At 62.2% G+C, this 18,272-nt stretch overlaps 2 protein-coding genes across 2 annotated transcripts; one reads left to right on the plus strand and one right to left on the minus strand.

Moving 5' to 3' along the window:
• Positions 1–742: 742 nt before the first annotated feature.
• Positions 743–4,861, plus strand: BESB_009490 (uncharacterized protein; the record flags this gene model as incomplete). Its single annotated transcript, XM_029359703.1, has 2 exons — positions 743–4,009; positions 4,265–4,861. The coding sequence occupies 2 exons, from the start codon at positions 743–745 to the stop codon at positions 4,859–4,861; spliced, it is 3,864 nt and encodes a 1,287-aa protein (XP_029222616.1).
• Positions 4,862–6,071: 1,210 nt separating this feature from the next.
• BESB_009500 (uncharacterized protein) lies at positions 6,072–17,574 on the minus strand (the record flags this gene model as incomplete). The annotated part of the gene is made up of 2 exons (XM_029359704.1): positions 6,072–16,384; positions 16,812–17,574. The coding sequence occupies 2 exons, from the start codon at positions 17,572–17,574 to the stop codon at positions 6,072–6,074; spliced, it is 11,076 nt and encodes a 3,691-aa protein (XP_029222617.1).
• Positions 17,575–18,272: the final 698 nt, after the last annotated feature.

Raw genomic sequence — 18,272 nt, forward strand, 5'->3', positions numbered from 1 at the left:
GAACGGAGAAGTATTGGGTGGAACGGAGAAGTAAGCGTCGGCGGATTAGCCTTCAGGATACGAATGCCGTCCGCCTAGTCTTACGCAATCGCACATCAAAACACAGCAACTCATACGACGCAGCTGCTTCGCCTTCTAACCCTGGATTGATCCCTGGCTTCGTGTGAATTAGGTACTCCTTCGGCTTCGGTCGACCGAGTTGTCACAGACGAACTGCGTGTGCACGTCGGGGGCGAGGCGGCGGGTAAAATGTGGGTTCCCGATATAAGTTGCCCCCCTTTTGCTTCATCTGCTCTTTACATATCACGCCGCGAATTTGGTGTCTTGCTCGCACGTCGATTCATATGCAGCGCCCCTCTGCAGCCCCGGCTTCGCATGTTCCGCCTAGCCGCCTCGGGGTCACAGCTACCGATGGCGCTGGCAGCAACGTACCGACTTCGCGCGCCCAACGCTAGCTCTGAGGACCACGAAAAATCTTTTGAACTAGAAAGACATCCTGGAAACGGTCTCCACGCCTTTTGCGTCGCACTCGCGAATTCTTTTCCCTTGCAACTTTTGTAGCACACCAGGTCGTGTCTTCCCGGTACACAGAGAAGCGCCCTGTGGTGCGGAAAGCTAGCGTGTCTTCTTGCGATCTCTGTGTTTCACTGAGGAGACTCATCATGGGCGACAGCCTCTCTGCTCGTTTTCTCGCTGAGAGGCGGCGCCACGGGGCTTTCCGTCTTGATTTCCGTCGAAAAATATGATGTCTTCTGTTCCTCTTCCACCTTCGCAGGCTGCGTGCGGCCGAACTAGGTGTGGAACGTCCGCCGCCTTGTTTGGCTCAAAGTCTTCCGCGTTCGATCCGGAAGACACGTCCTCGGTGGCCAGAACTGCGGCCCAGTGGCAGCTTCATGCTCGCTCAGCCATTTTCCCCGCTTCGGTCTCTCCGATTCCGTCTCAAACTCCACGTATTTTGACTCCTGGCTCCTCTTTTTGCGTTCCCTTCGGTGTCGCGCCTCTCCGGGGCAGCCCCCAGCCCTCCCGCCCACGGGGTGCTTGCCTCCTTTCGACGCCTCCGCCTCTCACTTTCCGCTCCCTCGTTATTCTTTTTTCTGCTCTGTGCCTGCGGGGGTCGCTTGGATTCACCTTCTTCGAGGGAAGCGCTCCACTCGGGCAGGGGGCTGAGCCAGGCGACCGGCACCGCTCTCTCGTCTACGCGGGCGCATCGGCGCCCGCAGATCCGGCCCTGCAGCCGCCAAGGGGAAACGGGACCCCGTATGACCCGCTAGATCCCCTGGGAAGCAATGGAAGAGACCCAGGCGGCGCGGGCGTTGTCGCCTCTAGTGCCGGCGGCGCGCGCGCCCTCGAGGCAGCGCCCTCGAGTGACGTGAAAGCGACCCCCGGTGCACCTGACAGCGCCCGCCCGATATTTTTGCATGAACCAGGGCCTTGGCAGGTTCGTTCCATGCCTCCCGCTCCTTCCTCGTCGGCGGAACCGCAGATTCCTTCTGCCTCTACCACTGTTTCTCTCTCTTCTCAGTCGCCGCAGATGCGCCCGCGACCTCTCGCGCCAGTGCATACTTTGCATCCGTCCTCCACTGCCGGCGTGTCTGCGTTGTCTTCCTCTGCAGCCTTGTCTGTGGAGCGCCCCTTCCGCGCCAGCGTCTCGCCGCCTTTCTCGCCGTCGTTTGAGTCTCCATGCGAGTTTTCCTCTTCGGCCGCGGCGCTCTCCTTCGTCGAGTCTGAGGCGGCGCTTCGAGGCCATCAGTCCGTGCCTCGCGTGTGCGCATTTGCGCGCTGCAAGTCGGGGGGCTTCACGCCGCGGCCGGTCAACGACCCGAACAAGTGTTTCACCTTCTCAGAGTGCTCACAGTGCCCGCTGCATTCCGAGAATCAAGAAAGCCTCTGCGTCCAAGTGGAGGACCGCAAGGGCCTGCTGCTGTTGATGAAGTCCGCGCTCACATTCTCGCCGAGTCCCTCTGCACCATTCCATTACAAGCCGATCAGCGCCAAGGAAATCGAGCGCCTGAACTCCTCGCGGAATAGGCCGACGGGGGGGCCTCGGGGGGGCGGAGGAGACGCGGATGGCGACGCAGACGACGACTTTGGAGGCGGAGACACGGATGGAGACGCAGACGACGACTTTGGAGGCGGAGACACGGATGGCTACGAAGGATCCGCCAGAGGATCGCGGGGCGGCGGCTTCGACAGAGGAGAGTACAACGGCGACGGCGAGGGATACGACGAGTGGAGCAGCGGGAACCATACTTTTTTGCAGATGCAAGCTCGGGAAAAACGGCCCGCGCGCACCAGCAAAACAGGAGAGGCCCTTCGCAGCAGCCATGAGGGAGAAATATCCATGCAGCAACCCTCCTCCTTCCTACAAGAGGATCGCGAGGGCGAGGCGTCTGGGGACCCTGAGCAACGAAACGGTGCAGGCCCCGCGGTCGGGCGGACCGCGGGCTTGCGGAGCGGCCGCCAGACAGAGCCAGTCGAAGCGAAGGAGGAATCCATGGGCAATTCGGCGCCTCTGAGTGCTGCGGCAGCGCCTCCTTTCGCGCCCCCAGCTGGTGCAACGTCTTCTCGGCTTTCGGCCGACGCGTCGCCGACCTCTTTTCTGAGGTTGGGTGAGAGGGCGTGGAGCGACGAGTACGGCGATCCGGGAGACGACAGCGGGGACTACGACCAGGCGTCGATGGTTGGCGACTACGGCGAGGACGACGAAGACGATGGCGGGGGCAGTGCCCACTCGGCCGATGGCGGCGGGGCGGAGGCGGGGCACGGAGGCGGAGTTCGCGTGAATGCTGGGAAAGCGATTTTTCTAAAGTTTGACGAAAGCCGCGTGTTTCGCATCGTCCCCTCCGCACTTCTGGGCGACGTCGGGCGCTGCGCAACCGACAGCAAGAACTACATGCGCCTGCAGGTCGTGGTGCTGATGCAGCCGCGGCGCTTCCGCATGTCCGTGCCGCAGGCCAAGAAAATGATGGGGCTGAAGGCTCCGAGGCCCGCGCCTCCGCCTCCGGGCCGCGACGAGGAGTTTGCGGACGAGATGGGGCGGGGCGGAGCAGAGGACGACAGATACGACGACGGCTACGACCGAGACAGCTTTCGAGGAGGCAGCTTCATACAGCTCGCGCAGCGCGGGGCGGGAGACGCGGAGCGTGCGGAAGCCGAGGACACAGGAGAGGGCAAGCGCCTGCGTGAGGCTGCGGCCGGAGAGGCGGAGACAGGAGAAGTCTTCGAGAACGAGTTCTTTATTCTGCCTGACAGCGAGGATTCCCCCGCTGAGGAGAGGAGTGCCGACGACGCCCGCAACGGAGGCGAGCTCGAACACGCTCACGCGTTTGCAGAAGAGGCGCTGGACTTGACGACGCCCGCGGCGAGTCTCGATCTTCATGGTGGCGTCGCTGGCGCAGGGTTGTCTTTCCTGCAGGGGAAAGGCTACGATGACGACGACTACGGCGACGACGGAGGGGACTACGGTGAGGAGGCGGGAGGCGGCAAGGGCGTGGGAGCCAAGATGAAGCAGTTCTTCGGCGGTTTGTTCAAGCGAAAGAAGAGCGAGGGCGAAGAAGAGAAGGAGGACAAAGACATCCGCGACGAGGAATACGACGACGAGGACAACCCGCCAGACCACGAGGGCGAGCCTGCCCCGAAGCAGAAGGCTGGCAAGCGAGGCCCCCGTATCCTCAGCAGCATGGCAAAGCTGTTTCAGGGCAAGAGTCCAGAGGAGAAGAAGTACTTGAAGGAGACGAAACAAGCGAAGAAGAGGATCAAGAAAATCTCGCGAGTCGGCGTCGAGTTTGCCTTCTCGTCGCCTGCTGTGAAAAAATGCAGCAGGCCGCTGTCATGGACGGGAAGCTTTCCTGCAACGAAAATTCTCCACTCAAGCTTCTTCATCATGGCGCGGCAAAGCGAAGTCGGAGCGAAGCTCGCAGCTTTCATCAACACCGGCTTCACGGTCACCCTCAAATGCAAATCAAAGGGAGGCTGCATGATGAATGAAGTACCTCTCTCGTGCGCCACGGTGAGCTCGACATCTCGCGTCTCTCTTTATGCAGTTGCTTAACAAGGGCCGCATGCATCCGTTCTGTCCCTTCCTATCACAGGTGGTCTGGATTGCCTGCGTCGTCCACTGGATGGTGTGTTTCATCATCTCATGAGCTCTCTCTCGTTTCGTCGTCTCTTCGAGGTTCCGCCGCACCGCGTCCTCTCGCTGGGCATCTGTCTTTCAGTCCTCATCATGCCTGCCCTCTGCTGTCTCCTGTCCGGTCTCCCTCAGGTTACGTGCGTGAAAGCTAAGCACATCTCGAAGGAGGCGCTGGAGGAGGAGAAGAAGCGCGCGTCGAACCTCGCAGATCACAACTTGAAGATGGCGCAGCAGGCGGGCGCCGCCATGAGCGAGGAGGAACGGGCAGAGCGCGCAGCCGAGTACGCGCGCAAGATCAAAGAAAAACAGCAGGAAATCGAGACGGGGCAACTCAGTCAGCAGCAGCTGCTCACTGCCCAGGAGCAGCAGGCGCAGCTGCAGCAGCAGCTCGCGTCGCTGTCGAGCGGAAACGCGCCTCTTGACGCCAACCAAGCGAAGCTGCTCGCCGCGCTTCAGGGCGACGGCGGGTCCCCAGGGGGATCGAACCTGGGCGTGACGATGCAGGAGGCGCCGGCTAGCGCGACGAATGCAAGCGCCATGCACATGATGCAGAATATGGTCGCCTTAGACCGCCCGACAGGCTACGGCGGCAGCACGAAAATGGGTACAGGTGCGATTCTCGCCCTTGTCAGCCTCTGCGGCCTGGCGGCTGTTTTTGTGGGAGTCGTCACGTGGAGATGCTTGGGCAACGGCCGCTCGGGGCGACGTCGAGGCCGAGGCAGGAGGTAGCTGAAATTTTGAACAGTGCTCTACGCGCAAGCTGCACATTGAACACTCGCGCGTGGTGATGCTCTACGCCAGCACTCGTCTGCATGCATGTGCATTCACTTGTACGCTAATTTTTAAGAATGCATATGCGTGCTGAACCAGACAAGGAGGTGGAGGAGGAAGGAACGGAGTGGGGGTGGGGAGAGGAAAACACGGGAAGCGAGTAGGCCGTGAGCAGGCGGCAAGGTGGCCTGCGTACAAATAGATAGGTACTTGCATGCGGCAGGAAGAGAGGCGGAGACTCTGGCCGTTGCCGTTGGTTTTTCTTTCTCGTCCCCATTCTCAGCTAGATTTGGACATGTCGACGCCTTTAGGATCGTGCTGGCTGTCTCTGCGTCTGAGTCTGCCGGTTCGCGAATTGGCTGCGTCTCCCTATTCTTTCTTCGCTTTGTTCTTCTGTCCACCGTTCGCGTGAATGTACTTTGTTTTGCTTCCACTGTCCGTGAAGAAACACGCACAGACTCTTCAGGGATTTCAAAGTACACTCTCGGAAGACTTCGTGATCTCCGTAGAGGCCTCTCCCGCTCCTCGCGGAGAAGGCAAATCACGCAGCAACAGCATACAGCGGCCACGTCTCTGCGGAAAAGAATCAGTTGCACGCTAGAAAATGGCAAGTCGTGGCAAAGCCGGAGTTCCGCATTTCACAGGCACTCAATCTAGACTATAGCCTTAGAGTGTGGAGTGCAGGCGAGCGAAGCAGGGTAGCTTATTGCTAGACATACGAAGCATGATATCGTAATGGCGGGAAACATGGTCACAAGGGAAGCTTTTGTAGAGGGTCCAGCAGTTGACTGTATTCAGATCCCTTCCAAAAATCCTGTTTCTGGAGAAGTACTCGAACCAAAACACCCTGAACGTTCTTGTTGCCGCCACGCCACGTAGGCGCTTTTCGAGTCCCCGCGTGCCCTTCCCCACTAGCCTCGCTTAATCTTCAAAAAAAGGCCACCATGATCGAAACATCCACAGGCAGGCAGGCAAAAGCATTCGGCGCTGAACCACGCACGAACTCTCGGCATTTGTTGCTGATGCATACCTCCACGTACGTATGTTTGAAGCCAGGACGCCTTTATGCGAGCCAGCACAACTACGTGCAAAAAGACGTTCGTACAGACAGTCCCGCGTTTGTCTGCATATTTGCGCGTCGTTGTTTTGGGCTGCGGAGGCATGGGTATCAGCTGCGCGCTGTGACAATGGGGTTGAAGACGACGAGGATCGCCGTCACGTTGTCCCGCGTGTTCCTCTCCTCGATCGCCGCCGCGACGAGCTCGTCGACGGCTTTCTGGGGATCCTGTTCATACGGCGGCATCGCGCTCAACCTCGAGTATATGAAGGCGACGGCCTCTTGACTCGAAAACACGTCGAAGAGGCCGTCGCATGCAAGGAGAAGAAAATCGTCGCTCGGCGAGAGAATGTGGAGACGGATCTCGGGAACGGCAATCACCAGCGGCTCTCTGTAGATCTTTCTTCTCTTCTCGGAGAGTGTCGCCTTCGGAAACGACTCTTGCGACCCGCCCTTCTTCATCGCCTCTCCGTCTGTTCCCACACCCGCCCACCTGTCGCGTCTCGCCTCGGCGCCGTCCGTCGAGGCGCTACACGAGGGCGCCGCAGGCAAAGAAGAAAATGCAGAACAGAAGAAAACATCCCCCTGGCCGTGCCTGCGTCCAACGTACAGCTGCTTGCCTTCTTCGAATCTCCCGTGCGCCGTCTGTCTTGTCGGATTCTCGAAACTACAGATGCCTCTGCACCCGTGCACTTTACTATTTTTCTTTCCCTCCTCTGCTGGCCTCGCCGTTGGCGCCTTCTCTTCTCCGCACGCCTTCTCCTCTCCGCGCCGTTCCTCCCTCTCCCTGCCCTCCGAGTCCTCTCCACCAGCTGCACACGCGTCTTCGTCTTCCAGTTCTTCGTATAAACTCCCCTTGTACTCGATGTCTCCGAAGGCGCGGCTGACGGCGAGGCGGCCGAGGACTCGCCTGCCGCGCACGAACCCTCCAGCGCGGATGATTCGGTTCAGCTCGTCTCTCCGCGTCGGCTTATGGTCGGAGGACAGGTCAACGGCTCTTCCGCCGCAGGCCAGGACGGCCCTCGCATCGCCGCAGTTCGCACACCAAACGGCGCCGCCGACGACAACTACTACTACCGACGCGCAGCCAGACGCGGAGCCCCCCTTTGCGAGCCGAGAAGCTGGTAGCTCGTCGTGAACCGGCCGCGCTTGCGGTCGACTCCCGCCACCCAGCGACAAAGGCGGGTAAGCCGGGCCTCGAGGGCCGTCGGACGCGCGCGCCCCAGGCGCCGACGCAGTCGCAGTCTTCGCAGCCGTTGGATGCGGCGACGCCGACGTCGCCGCCTCCAAGGCAACTGCGGGCTCTGCATGCGACTCCGCGTCCACGTGGGCGCAGCGGCCAGTCTCGCCGAGTAAGTCTCCGCGTGGAGGCGGGGGCGGAGTCAAAAGCCCTAAACCATCATCCGCAGCCCTTGCAGCATGCGGCGATCCCTCGAAACGCGCCCGAGAGGCCGCGATGGACGGGGGAGCAGCTCGTACAGCGTCGGCGTGGGCGCGAGCGTCCCGCTGGCGCTTGAGGTAGGCGGCATCGGTGAGGAGGAAGGCGAAGTAGAGCGCCTGGAAGATGTGGAAGTTGACGCAGGGCGAGAGCTCGAGTTGACCGCAGAGCTGCAGGAGCTGCTGGCGGAAGGTGAGGTGTAAGTGGCGTTTCACGAACTCGGCGCAGTCGCGCCCGCCATGCCCGTCGTAGACGCCGAAAAACGAGCATGAGAAGGCTGAACTCACGCGCAGATCCTGCACAACGAGTTCGGCGTCCTCCATCGTGCGGCGACACCCGCGCGCGCTCTTGACGCCCACGCAAAAGCGAAGGACAGCGAACTCGAGGCGACGACCCAGCCGGAACGCGGCGTCTGGGCTCAGAGACAGCGGGCAGTGCGGCGCCAGAGAGAGGAAGTACTCCGAGGGCGCGGCGGCCTGCGAGGGCTTGCTCGGCAGCGAGAGCAACTGGAACGCACCTGCGAAGTACAGGGCCAGCACGCCGCGGCCTTCAGCGCCGCAATTCCAGCACGTGAGCACATCTGAGCGACGGGAGGAAGCCACGCTCGAAGGTGGGGAGGGAGACACAGAGGAAAACCTCGGGTGCTGGACAGCCGAGTCTCGCGAAGGACAGGAGGCGGCAGGAGGAGAGACGGCGGGTGCGAGAGAAGAGTGGACCGACGGAGGTGAAGAAGCAAGAGGGCTGCAAAACGAAGCAGCTGCCGGGAGGGGACGGCACCAACTGCCATGATGCTGCAGCGCGTCGGCGCCTCCGTGGGATAAAGGACGCTTCTCTTCCGGCCCTGATGAGGCGGAAACCAGGGGGTCGCTGTCGCTGCCGCGCAGCATGCGCACTGGAGCCGAAGACGCCAAGTATGAAGAGTGAGACAGAACCGGTGACGAGGGGAGCGGCGAGGGAGCCAGTGAAGACCGACGCGAGGGTGACAAAGGCGCGGACAGGGTGGACCAAGGGCAAGGCTCAGCAAGCAGAGAAACAGGACAGGAAGGAGACAGCGGGGAGGGCGAAGAGGCGCCTGATGAGGAGACAGGGATGACGATGACTGGGCGATCTCTTCGAGGATGGCGCAATAGGTGATCTCGGGCCTCGCGGAAGCCCACGTGTTGCCTGTAAAATACAAAAGGCAACGCGGGCCTCTTCTTTTGCTCCTCATCCCCCCCCTTACCTCGCGCCGACCGCGCCGCAGCGCAACCCAAGAACGTCCCCGCGCCCGACGGCTCGCCTCCGATCGCGGTCGCTATTTGGGCTCGACGGACAGGGGCCGGGCCGGGTGGAGCCCAACCGGAGCCTGAAGAAGACACAGCACCGGCCTGTCTCCAGGTGTGGGCCCCAAGGCTGATGGATGACCCTCGATGGAGAGGATGGCTAGTTGTCGGTATGGGAGTTCTCCAGGAAACTGTATCGTCCTTGATCGTCGATTTCTTCCCCCACAAAAAACGGTAATCAGAGTCCAAAGTTGCCCCCGTTGGCGCGCACGCAGATGCGCCTGAGTCGGCGCCGAGGCCGCTGTGTCCTGGCTCACTTTGGAGCGGCGTTCCCGAGTCGCTGCCAGTCTCCAAATTCTTTCTCACACTCGCCGCAGTCGTCGGGGCGCATGCATCGTGCGCAAGGTCTCCAGATGCGGCTTGTCTAGCTGCGGCACGTCTGGAATGGACGGCGACGCCTGCGTCACCGAGGGCGCCGCCAGCGTCACCGAGGGCGCCGCCAGCGTCACCGAGGGCGCCGCCCACGACCGCAGCGTTATGTCGAATAGCTGGGGCGAGGACGGGCTGCGCCGCTTTTCTTTCTCCGTCGCGCTGATAGCCCCTGGGTGCCTGGGGGCCTGACCCCGCCCCCCGTCCGACTTCCTCGCCAGAATTAGCAAGGGCGATCGCCTCATCTTTCTTCAACGTTGACACGGAGGGCGTATCTGTGGTGAGAGAAGCAGGCGGCGCTGACCCAGAAGTAGGATCATTGTCGTTGCCGTCGCCAGATTCGTGGATGCCGCCATCGCGGGAGAGAATCGCCTCATCCGCATCGAAGCGGAGAGCGTCGTCGTCTCCTGCCTCTGTTGAATCCTCCGTAGCTTGTCTCTGCCCAAACAAAGACAAAGTGTGGCCTCTGTCGTCAGCTGTGCGCTTCTTCTGGGTTAGAAGGGACTCGGAAGCAAAGCAAATGTCTCTTTCGGGGCCCTCCTTCGTCGCGCCGGAGACAGCACGTAAAGGCGAGCAGCCATTTGACCTTGATGCGTCGCACGCGGAGTCGGCGTTGTTTTCTTTTTCTCCCCTCTGATGCACTTCGCTGCCTTTCTGCTGCGAAGACGCAATGCCGCGCGCCTCCTTGCCGCTCGTCGCTGGGGCTCGTCGCGCGCCTTCTCGGCTATCGGCTGAGGGTGATGCGCGCATGCACTGAACTCGCGGAAGCCAAACGGAATCGTCAAGGGACGCTGGCAGAAGAGAAGAAGAGAAAGCGTCAGGAGACGAAGAAGCAACGTCACGGGCAGCGGGAGGGGAGCAAGAAGACAGACAGCTGGCGGAAGGTGAAGCTGGGCGACTTAGAGGGCTGGGGCGAGAAAAAGGCGAATCAAGGGACGGGGAAGATGGCAGAAGTGAAGAGATGGACGACGACGAAGCGCCGAGACGAGGGGTAGGCGGCGAGTATGCTCGACGCGCAGGTTCGTGAGAAGGACGCCGAGGCGAAGACGGGAGCGAAGATGACAGGGAAGAAGCACGCGCAGAACGGAAAGAAGGAAAAAGAGGCGGAAAAAAAGAAGTAGAGGACGACAAATAAGAAAGACAGCGCGACGCGAAAAGGGCTGAAGAAACCGAAGGCGCGCTGGACAGAGCTGATGAGCGCGGTGGAGACACCGCGAAGGCAGGCGAGCGGGGAGATGCTGCAAGGTGACGAAATGGCATCTGCGACAACAAGCCGCCGTCTTCCTGCCCTTCTGCTGTGCATATGGTCCCTTCTTCATCTGCTTTCTGGTCACCATCTGCATGTGCATCCGCTTCTTCGTCCTGGCCTTCTGCTGGCGCTCCTCGGCTGCATCTCGTCTGCGTTTCTACGTCCTCCGCCTCGGCCTCTCCGTCGCCTTTCCAGACTCTCTCTTCAAGGCCTTCTTCCTCAGCGCCTGCTTCGCCTTCGTCCACTTGTCTGTGTCTTTCTTCGCATGTTTGCTTCTCTCCTCGCTTCCCTGTTGGTTCTCGCTCGCGCTGAGTCGACTTCGCTGCACTCTTCTTCCCCTCTCCCTCGCTCTGCCGAGTGCAGGCGCTTGCGTCAGCCACTTTCTCTCCTCCACGACTCAGGCAGAGAGAAGAGGAGACGAATCCACTCGGCAACAAGCTCCGACGCGGAACTTTGTCTTCCGCACGCGCGAGACGTGCCAACTCCGTGTGTTCATTCCCTCCTCCCAAAGAGCCTGGCGCCCATCCGCCTCTGCCGCGGTCTCTCTCTTTGGATTCTCCTGCCCGTTCAAAGCCCTCCTGTTGAGGCTCTGCTCGTGTGCGCTTTTTCGTGGGAGGCGCCAGGCAGGGCCGTGGAGCGGACGTAAGCCTGCGACTCCGTTCTCCATCCAAGCCGCCGGTCGGATTCACGCGTTCCTCCGCCATCCGCCGGCGCAACGGCGACGACCCAAGGCGAAAAAGAGGTGCGCATGCAGAGGACGAAGGCGAAGTCGATGCAGCTGAACGGGAGACAGACGGAGAGGCTGCCAAAGAAGCTGCTGTCCCGCAGCGATCGGCTGAAAAGGAGGAACTCGACGCAAGCGCGAAAGGCTCGAAAGAGGGAGGAGGCGAGAAGGAAGAAGCGAGAGAGGCGGGGACAGACGAATGAGACGACGGGAGAGAAGAGGAAGAGCCGCGGAGAGACGGTGAGGATTGAAAGCGACGCAAAGGCGAGACCAACGCGGAAGGAATTGAAGAAAAAAGGGGAAAACAAAGAGCACAGTTGAATTCATTCTCTCTCGCCCGAGCAATGCGATGCCGCTCAGTCTCCTTGTCCTCCCTCGCACGCGTCCTCTCATGCGGAATCCAATCGCCCTCTTCTTCGCGAGAGGTGCCCTCCAACACTTGGTTCTTCTCCCGTGCGAGCTTAACGTCCACTGAAACACTCTGTGCCGCCTCGGCGTCTTGTTCTCCCTCTCTTCTTTTATCTGTCTCGCGCTCTCTCCCTTTAACCGCATGCGCTCGCGGAGGTGTCCTGCGCGAGGATTTCTGTGGGCGCCGTGCAGCCGGCAACGCATCTGTTTCAGTTTGGGCGTTGTCTCTATTCTTCAAGTCTCCGGGTTGAGCCCCTTCACAGGCTTGCCTGCTTTGCAGATTGCGTGCGCCCTCCTCGGGCTGTGTGCCTCGAGTTTGCTCTTTGTCTCCCTCCTCTTCCTCTGTGACCCTCCTGAACGGCTTCTTCAACAGCGTCGCGTGCATGTCTCGCAGCAGCTGTCCCTTCAGGTTTCCCCCCTCGTGCTCGCCGCGCCGTTCCTCGTCAGAGTTCGTCGCATTGCTTCTCGCTTGGGGCGTGGGGAGACCGGCAAGCGATGCGAAGGTGCTGGCGGCAGCGACGGGCTTGGGTGCCAGCGGAGGCGAAGCACAGGAGCGACGCGACGAGAAAAGCGGTGGCCTTTCCAATGGGATCTGCCCTCCTCTGTCCTCATCGTTAAACGTGTATTTACTGGTGAAAACTTGGTGTAAGCTCGCCGTTCTTTCGGCGCTGCTGCTGCTTGCCCCCGACATCGGCAAGGTAGGTGAAGTACAGTGCTGCGGCGTCTGCGCAAAAAGGGCATTTGTTGTTCGATTCTTTCGTACGACGCTCTCGTCCTCTCCACGTTGCACGGCTTCTTCGTGCCCCCCTTCGTGTCTTTCGCCTGCTAGCCCTGCTTCCTCTGTGGTTTCTACGGGCTCTCGCTGCAGCACTTCGCCGTCGCGGGCGTCCAGGGTTGTTCGGCCTCCCTGTGCTTCAGCCTGGGTCTGGCACCTTCGCACGTCTTCCTCTGTCACTACACCTTCGCTTCCTTTCGCCAACTCTCCTCTCCCCGCTGCTTCGTCATCGTCTGTCTTTGCCCCGGCTGCAGTTGCCGTTATCCCTCCTTCCACCTCGTTCTCGATGTCACTTGGGGGTCGCACGTCTTCTCCCTGTTCTTCGGCGCACGCAGAGAGCTGGAGCCTTCTAGGCCGGGGAATCTGCGTCGCCTCGTTTTCCTCCCTCGCGACACCTCCCCCCGCCTCCCTCCGCCGCATAGAGACCGCCCCGGGCAACGGGCGCCCGTCCTCCTCTGCGTCCTCTGTTGCGTTGTCTGTGTCTTCCCATGCAAGCGTCCGCATCCGTCGCAGCCGCTCGGCTTGTGCGCCGTCTTTCCTCGTCGTTTCCACTTGCGTGTGTGCGCCCTCGGGCGGCTGCAGCACATGCGCAGCCCCCCGCACGCTCTTTTCCTGCGGTGCAGCCTCTCCATCCCCGGATTCGTTTTTTCTCTGGAGCGCGCTCTCGGACTCCGTGGACTTCGTGGAAGCACCGCGGAGGAAGAAAGAAGGCGACGAGAATGTGCCAGACGCAGCGCGCACCGCAGGCCGCAGAGGGGACTCCGCAGACGCCGGGCGTTGGAGCGGCGCCGAGCGAGGCAAGGCAGGCGGCTGCGGCCCTTCTGCGAAGCGCTTTCCGCATTTGGCGAGAGGGAAGCGGACGCCCGCGGCAGGCGACGGCGACGACGATGCGAGGAGCGAAGGAGAGGAGACCGAGGGAGATTCCGGGTGCGCAGGCTTGTGTCCCTGCAGCGGCGCGGAGGCCGAAGGGGATCCCAGCGAAGAGGCCGAGCGCGAACAACGGTCCGCGGGGCGGTCCTGGGCGGGGTGGGAGTAGTCCGAGAAATAGTCACATCTGTGAGGCTTCGTCGAGACGCTGGAAGACGCAGCAGAGTTCCGGGGCGCGTCGGAGCCCCAGAGCGATGCGCAGCCTTTTGCAGCGCGCCGGTCCCACGGCACGGGGCCTGAGAGCGACACCGTGCGCCTCTGTCCTCTGCGGTCGCTCTTGTTATGGCAGAGGCCTCCACCCTTATTCTCTGTTGGGCGCGCGAGCTCATCGACGGCCCTCTTCCTCTTGTCGTCGCCGACCGCGTCGGCTTGAGCAGCTTGCTCCAACGTGGAAGAGGGTGGCGGGAACTGAGAGCAAGGCTCATGCGACTGCGCCACGCTCGGTTCGCCGAGTGTCGGTGATAGCCTGCAAAGAGACACAGGGGCGGTGTCGGCCTCGCCTGTGTTCGTCTCGCCTTCGCGCGTCCCCCCGCTGCGCCGGTCGTCTTCGGGCTTCCTTCGTCCTGCGTCGGTTAGTTTTTCTTCCGCCCCGTGCACTTCCTCCTCCCTCGCCAGGGGCTCCCGTCGGCTTTGCCCAGTCTCGCCCTCTCCGCTTCTCACACCGCTCTCAAGTGGAGGCGCAGGCGTCGCAAGAGAATCCTGTACCGGCCCGCCGCCAGGAGTCTGGCTCTCCGCAGACTCTCCGCCGACAACCGACGGCCACCTCTCAGACAGCGAGCTGTTTCCTCTCTGCTGAGTAGGCGAAGCCACAGAGACGCCTTCGGCTCGCATGCCTACCTTCTGCAGCAACGCCGGGCGCTCGACCGCTAGCTCGGGAGCCGCCCTCTGTCCCGCTTTATCGCTGCCTCCATCTTCTCCTCGCTCGTCGCGACCCGCCCGGCGTCTCTCCGCGTGACGACCCCCCGCGGGGCTGAGGCGCGTTTGCAGCCGTAGTTCTTCTCTCTTCGGGTCCTCTCGCTCGCCGGCGGAGAGAGGCGAGGGAGCGGCCGCCGCGCCAGCCGCTGCATCCGTCGGTCCCTCTGCCAGCAGCGCTTGGAAGAGCGAGCTTGAGACGTTCTTCGAGGGAGAAAACTGGCAAGCCGGAGGCGCGGGAGACGCCTTAAGCGGAAGCAGATGCGCGTCTTCTGCGGCTGCGTGCTCCGCGAGCTCGCCTTTCGTGAAGCTCTCCGGAGAAGGCGCCGAAAGGGGAAGCATGAGAGGTGCGGAACCGACAGCCGCCGCGTCAGCAAGCGACGAAGACCAAGTCGTGACTGAACTCGAGTGAGATGATGTGTGGGGGAAACGCGACGCTGCGGGAGACCGCGTCGAGGTCGACGCAGCGGCAGCCTGATGCGGGCGGGGGCCCAGAAGCGTCGAGGGGGGACAGGGAGTCAGGGAAGGCGATGACGCAGAGGGTGTGGAGGGAGACGCCGAGGGGCAGCACGACGAAGAGGGAAGAAGGCAGGCGCCAGACCAGCCAACTCGCCCCAGGAAGGCGCCTGAGGCCAGGTCAAAGATCTCCAACGGACGACTCTTCACCTCGAGAGGGAGGTAGAAACGCGGCAACTCTTGACACGCGAGCTGCCACTTGGCCAGATCTTCGTGACTCAGTTCTGTTCTCGCCCCTTGGTCCTCGCCGGCCTCCTCTTCGTCTCCGTCGCACCCGCCTCCACGGCCGTCGCGGGTGGAGCCAGGGGGGACAGTCAGTTGGCAAGCGGGTGAGCAGGATGAAGGGCGCGCCGGCACAACCGGCGGCTCGGCTGCGGCGCCCCTGAAAACCTCGGCAGTCGCCTCATCTTCACTCGCGAGGTCCTTGGAGTCCCCTCCGCAGCTCCAGGGGTCATCGATTCTTTCGCACGAGGGCGTGTTGTCGCCGCATCGCTCTCCCTCGTCCCCTGCGTAGGGCATGCTTCGGTCTTCCGCAGTGCTGTGTCGTCTGCTGACCTCGTCGGGGGCACCCTCCTGGCTCGCCCACTGCGTCGTCGCGGCTGCCGCTGAAAAGGTGATTTGGCCTCGCTTCGAAGGGCTTGCGGGTGAAGATCCGGGCAGGGACACCGCAGAGACCGCCAACGAGGGCGACGATGAAGACAGACGCCGAGAAGGGGAGGAGGCCACAGGGGGGAGCTGAGAAGCAAGAATCGATGGAAAAGATGAGCCGTGCGCGTCGGCATTGGCTTCAGATTGTTCTGCCGCCTCCCCTTGCCGGCATGCTGGACGCGGCGACGAGAGGATGCAGTCAGGACTCAGCTCGGCGAGGCGGACGAGTGGATTCCTCAGGCACCTGCATGCGCCCGTGCGCGACAAGAAGCAAGGTGAGCGCGGAGACGAAGGAGACAACTCTGCGTCTGCGTCGTGCAGCAGACGAGACAAGCCCTGATTTCTCGAGAAGAGAGGGTCAGGAGGCTGCGATCCCGTCCCGTCGAGACTCACACCTGAGCGACCCCTCTCCGCCGTCCACAACAGCGTCTCCTCTGGGCGCCGTACGTGTTTCGGGCACTCAGGCCACGGGAGAGCCGACGAGACAGACGTGTCAACCGCCGACGCAGATGAAGGAGATGGCAGCGATGAAGGAGAGGACAGCGACGAAGGCGGAGAAGCAGACTCCGAAGAGGGAGCTGAAAAACTGCAAGAGGCGCGCCCCGAGGGCTGCACCGTATTCTCGTGGCACCGGCACTGCTGCTGCAGCCCCCGGAGAATTTCTCTTTCCAGATGAGATAGCTCGAAAGCTTTCAGAAATTCATCGAAGGCCTCCAGCGGAGAAAGGGGATCGCCTCGACTGAGTCGCAGCAGCGTGCCCTCGAAGTGAAGAACCTGGTAGGAGTCCGAGGTCGCGCCGCCTTGCGGTCGCGGACGCGGCAGGACTCCTTCGTCTCCCGCGTGGGTTACACAGCCGTTCGCAGGAGACGCCGGCGGCTCGTCGCAGCGCCTCGGCGTCTGTCCACGGTGCGCCAGGGAGGCCGAGGCATGCGCGCGCGGCGGAAGCACGGATGGAGCAGCAGCTGCAGGGAGGAGAGGCGAGGAAGAAGATCCAGAAGAGGAGAAGTCGCCGCTGCGCCGCTTCGCGAGCGCTGCGAGGCAGCGTTTGCCGCGAAGCAGAGGGGGAGGGGAGACAGCCAGCCCCGGCTCCGAGCAGACTGGGATCGGGAGGTCCCAGCGCAGGCGAACCCAAGTTCCTGAGAAGCGCATCCAGGCGGTGCGCACGCGACGCAAGGGAACACGAATCGACCGGCGTTTAAGCTGGCTGCGCGACAGGTGACGCGGGAAAGCAACAGAATACGCGAGAGAGGCGCGAAGATAGGGTACAAAGCGACACATGCAACTGAGCACAGACCACGTCATCAATGGATGGCGGAGGCAACAGACAGAGCCACGACAGCGCGTTTTACAGCGTGTGGGTCTACTGGCCTCACGACAGAAAGCACGGGTCCAGTGATCAGCTGATTCCCTCTTTGGATGACTCTTCCTCTGAACTCTTCTTTCACTCCATTGGCCTCGCCTTCCCCCCTTCCCCCCCCCCCCCCCCCCCCGCCCCAGTCCGTCTATTGGTGTCTGGTCTCCGTGCCAGCAGGTACCAGCGTTCGCCCCTGCCCCGCCTCTCACCGTTTTCGCTGTGGAGATCGATGAGGACGAGGGTGTTTTCCTTGCGTGTCGCGTTGTCTCCAGCGTCCTCGACGAGCTGCGCATGCGCTTCGCTGAGGCCTGCGTGCTCGATGTACATCGTCACCTCTCGATTGCCTTTTCCGCCGCCCAGGATGTCGCCTTTCCTGCCTTTGTTGACGTAGAAGAACCGGCCTGCGAAGGGTCCTCGGACGCACTGAACCACGGCGTGGTGGTGCGGCGTGCGCGGGAGCGCCTGCTCTGTAGGCCCATCTGGCGCTGCGCCCGGGACGAACAGAGGGGCGAGATGCGTGCGAGTCAGAGTTGAAAACGCCTCCGTCCAGCCTGCGAGTTCTGCCTCAAACCCTGCATACGCCTCCCGCACAGTCTCCCACGCGACCAACGTCTGCATGGCGAGGGCCTCGCTCGCGGACGGCGGCGCGCCGCCTCCCACCCCCGCCCCCTGGTGCCTTGCCCTCTCCCGGGGTCGGTGACCCGCGCCGAGCCCAACCGTCGCAGCCCGCCGGCGAGTCTCCGGCGTGGCCCAGGGGGCAAGGAAGCCGAGGGAGGCATCCGGAGGGGCGCCGCGCCTGCACGCTTCGATGGCGTCCGCGCGTCCTGTGGAGCCAGAAGGCAAGGGAGCAGGGGAAGAGAAGGCGTCAGTCCTGTGCTGCGCCGAAGGGCACACAGCGGAAGCAGTCGATGTGGATGAGGAAGCCACAGTCGGGGCGCACTGTCCCGCGGCGAAAGCGCTGAGGGAATGCATCTTTCACGCGAGACCGCAAAGCAAGAAGAAGGACGAGGAAAAAACAGAGGCTGTCAAGTGTGCGCAGCAGCGAGGAACGGCAGGTCCTCGAATGGCTGTACCGCCGGAGATGAGGCACTGAGGCGGGGAAGAACGAAGGAGGACAAAAGCGCGCGGCAGCACAGGTCGCTGACGGACCCAAAGTGCGTATGTGCACAGATGGCTCTCGCCCGACACGTCGAGATGTCTCAGACGCGCTTCAGACTCAAGCAGTCTCTCCTTCTTTGCGCGAAAGCACGAGGAGAGAGGGAAGGACGAGCAAGGAGGTCAGGAAGGCATTCGTGGGCGTGCGGGGAAAGGCCGGAGAGATCGAGAGACGAATCATGAGATCGCGAACGACACTGTCGCCGAGTCGACTCCTCAGCGCTCTTGAGGCCTCGCTCCGGAGATCTTCATGTCTCCCGTCTGTCTGCAAAATCGCCATCTGCCGACTCAGGTAAGCAGTGGAGGCCTCGTGAGCCCAGCACAACCCCGCGCGCATATCTTTGAGCGAGACCTCCGGCGAAAGGGGGCAAATTGAGGGAAGGAGGCGGAACTGTCTACAGCGACGCAAAGGTTGACCATAGAATATTCAGGACGCGCAGAGGAGACAGCTGTGTGTCGTTCACAAACCGGTCCGCGGGCGCGGCAAGGCAGACCTGCCTCAGGGAGAGGCTTGC

Source organism: Besnoitia besnoiti, chromosome I (assembly GCF_002563875.1).
Source record: "Besnoitia besnoiti strain Bb-Ger1 chromosome I, whole genome shotgun sequence".
Taxonomy (NCBI): domain Eukaryota; phylum Apicomplexa; class Conoidasida; order Eucoccidiorida; family Sarcocystidae; genus Besnoitia; species Besnoitia besnoiti.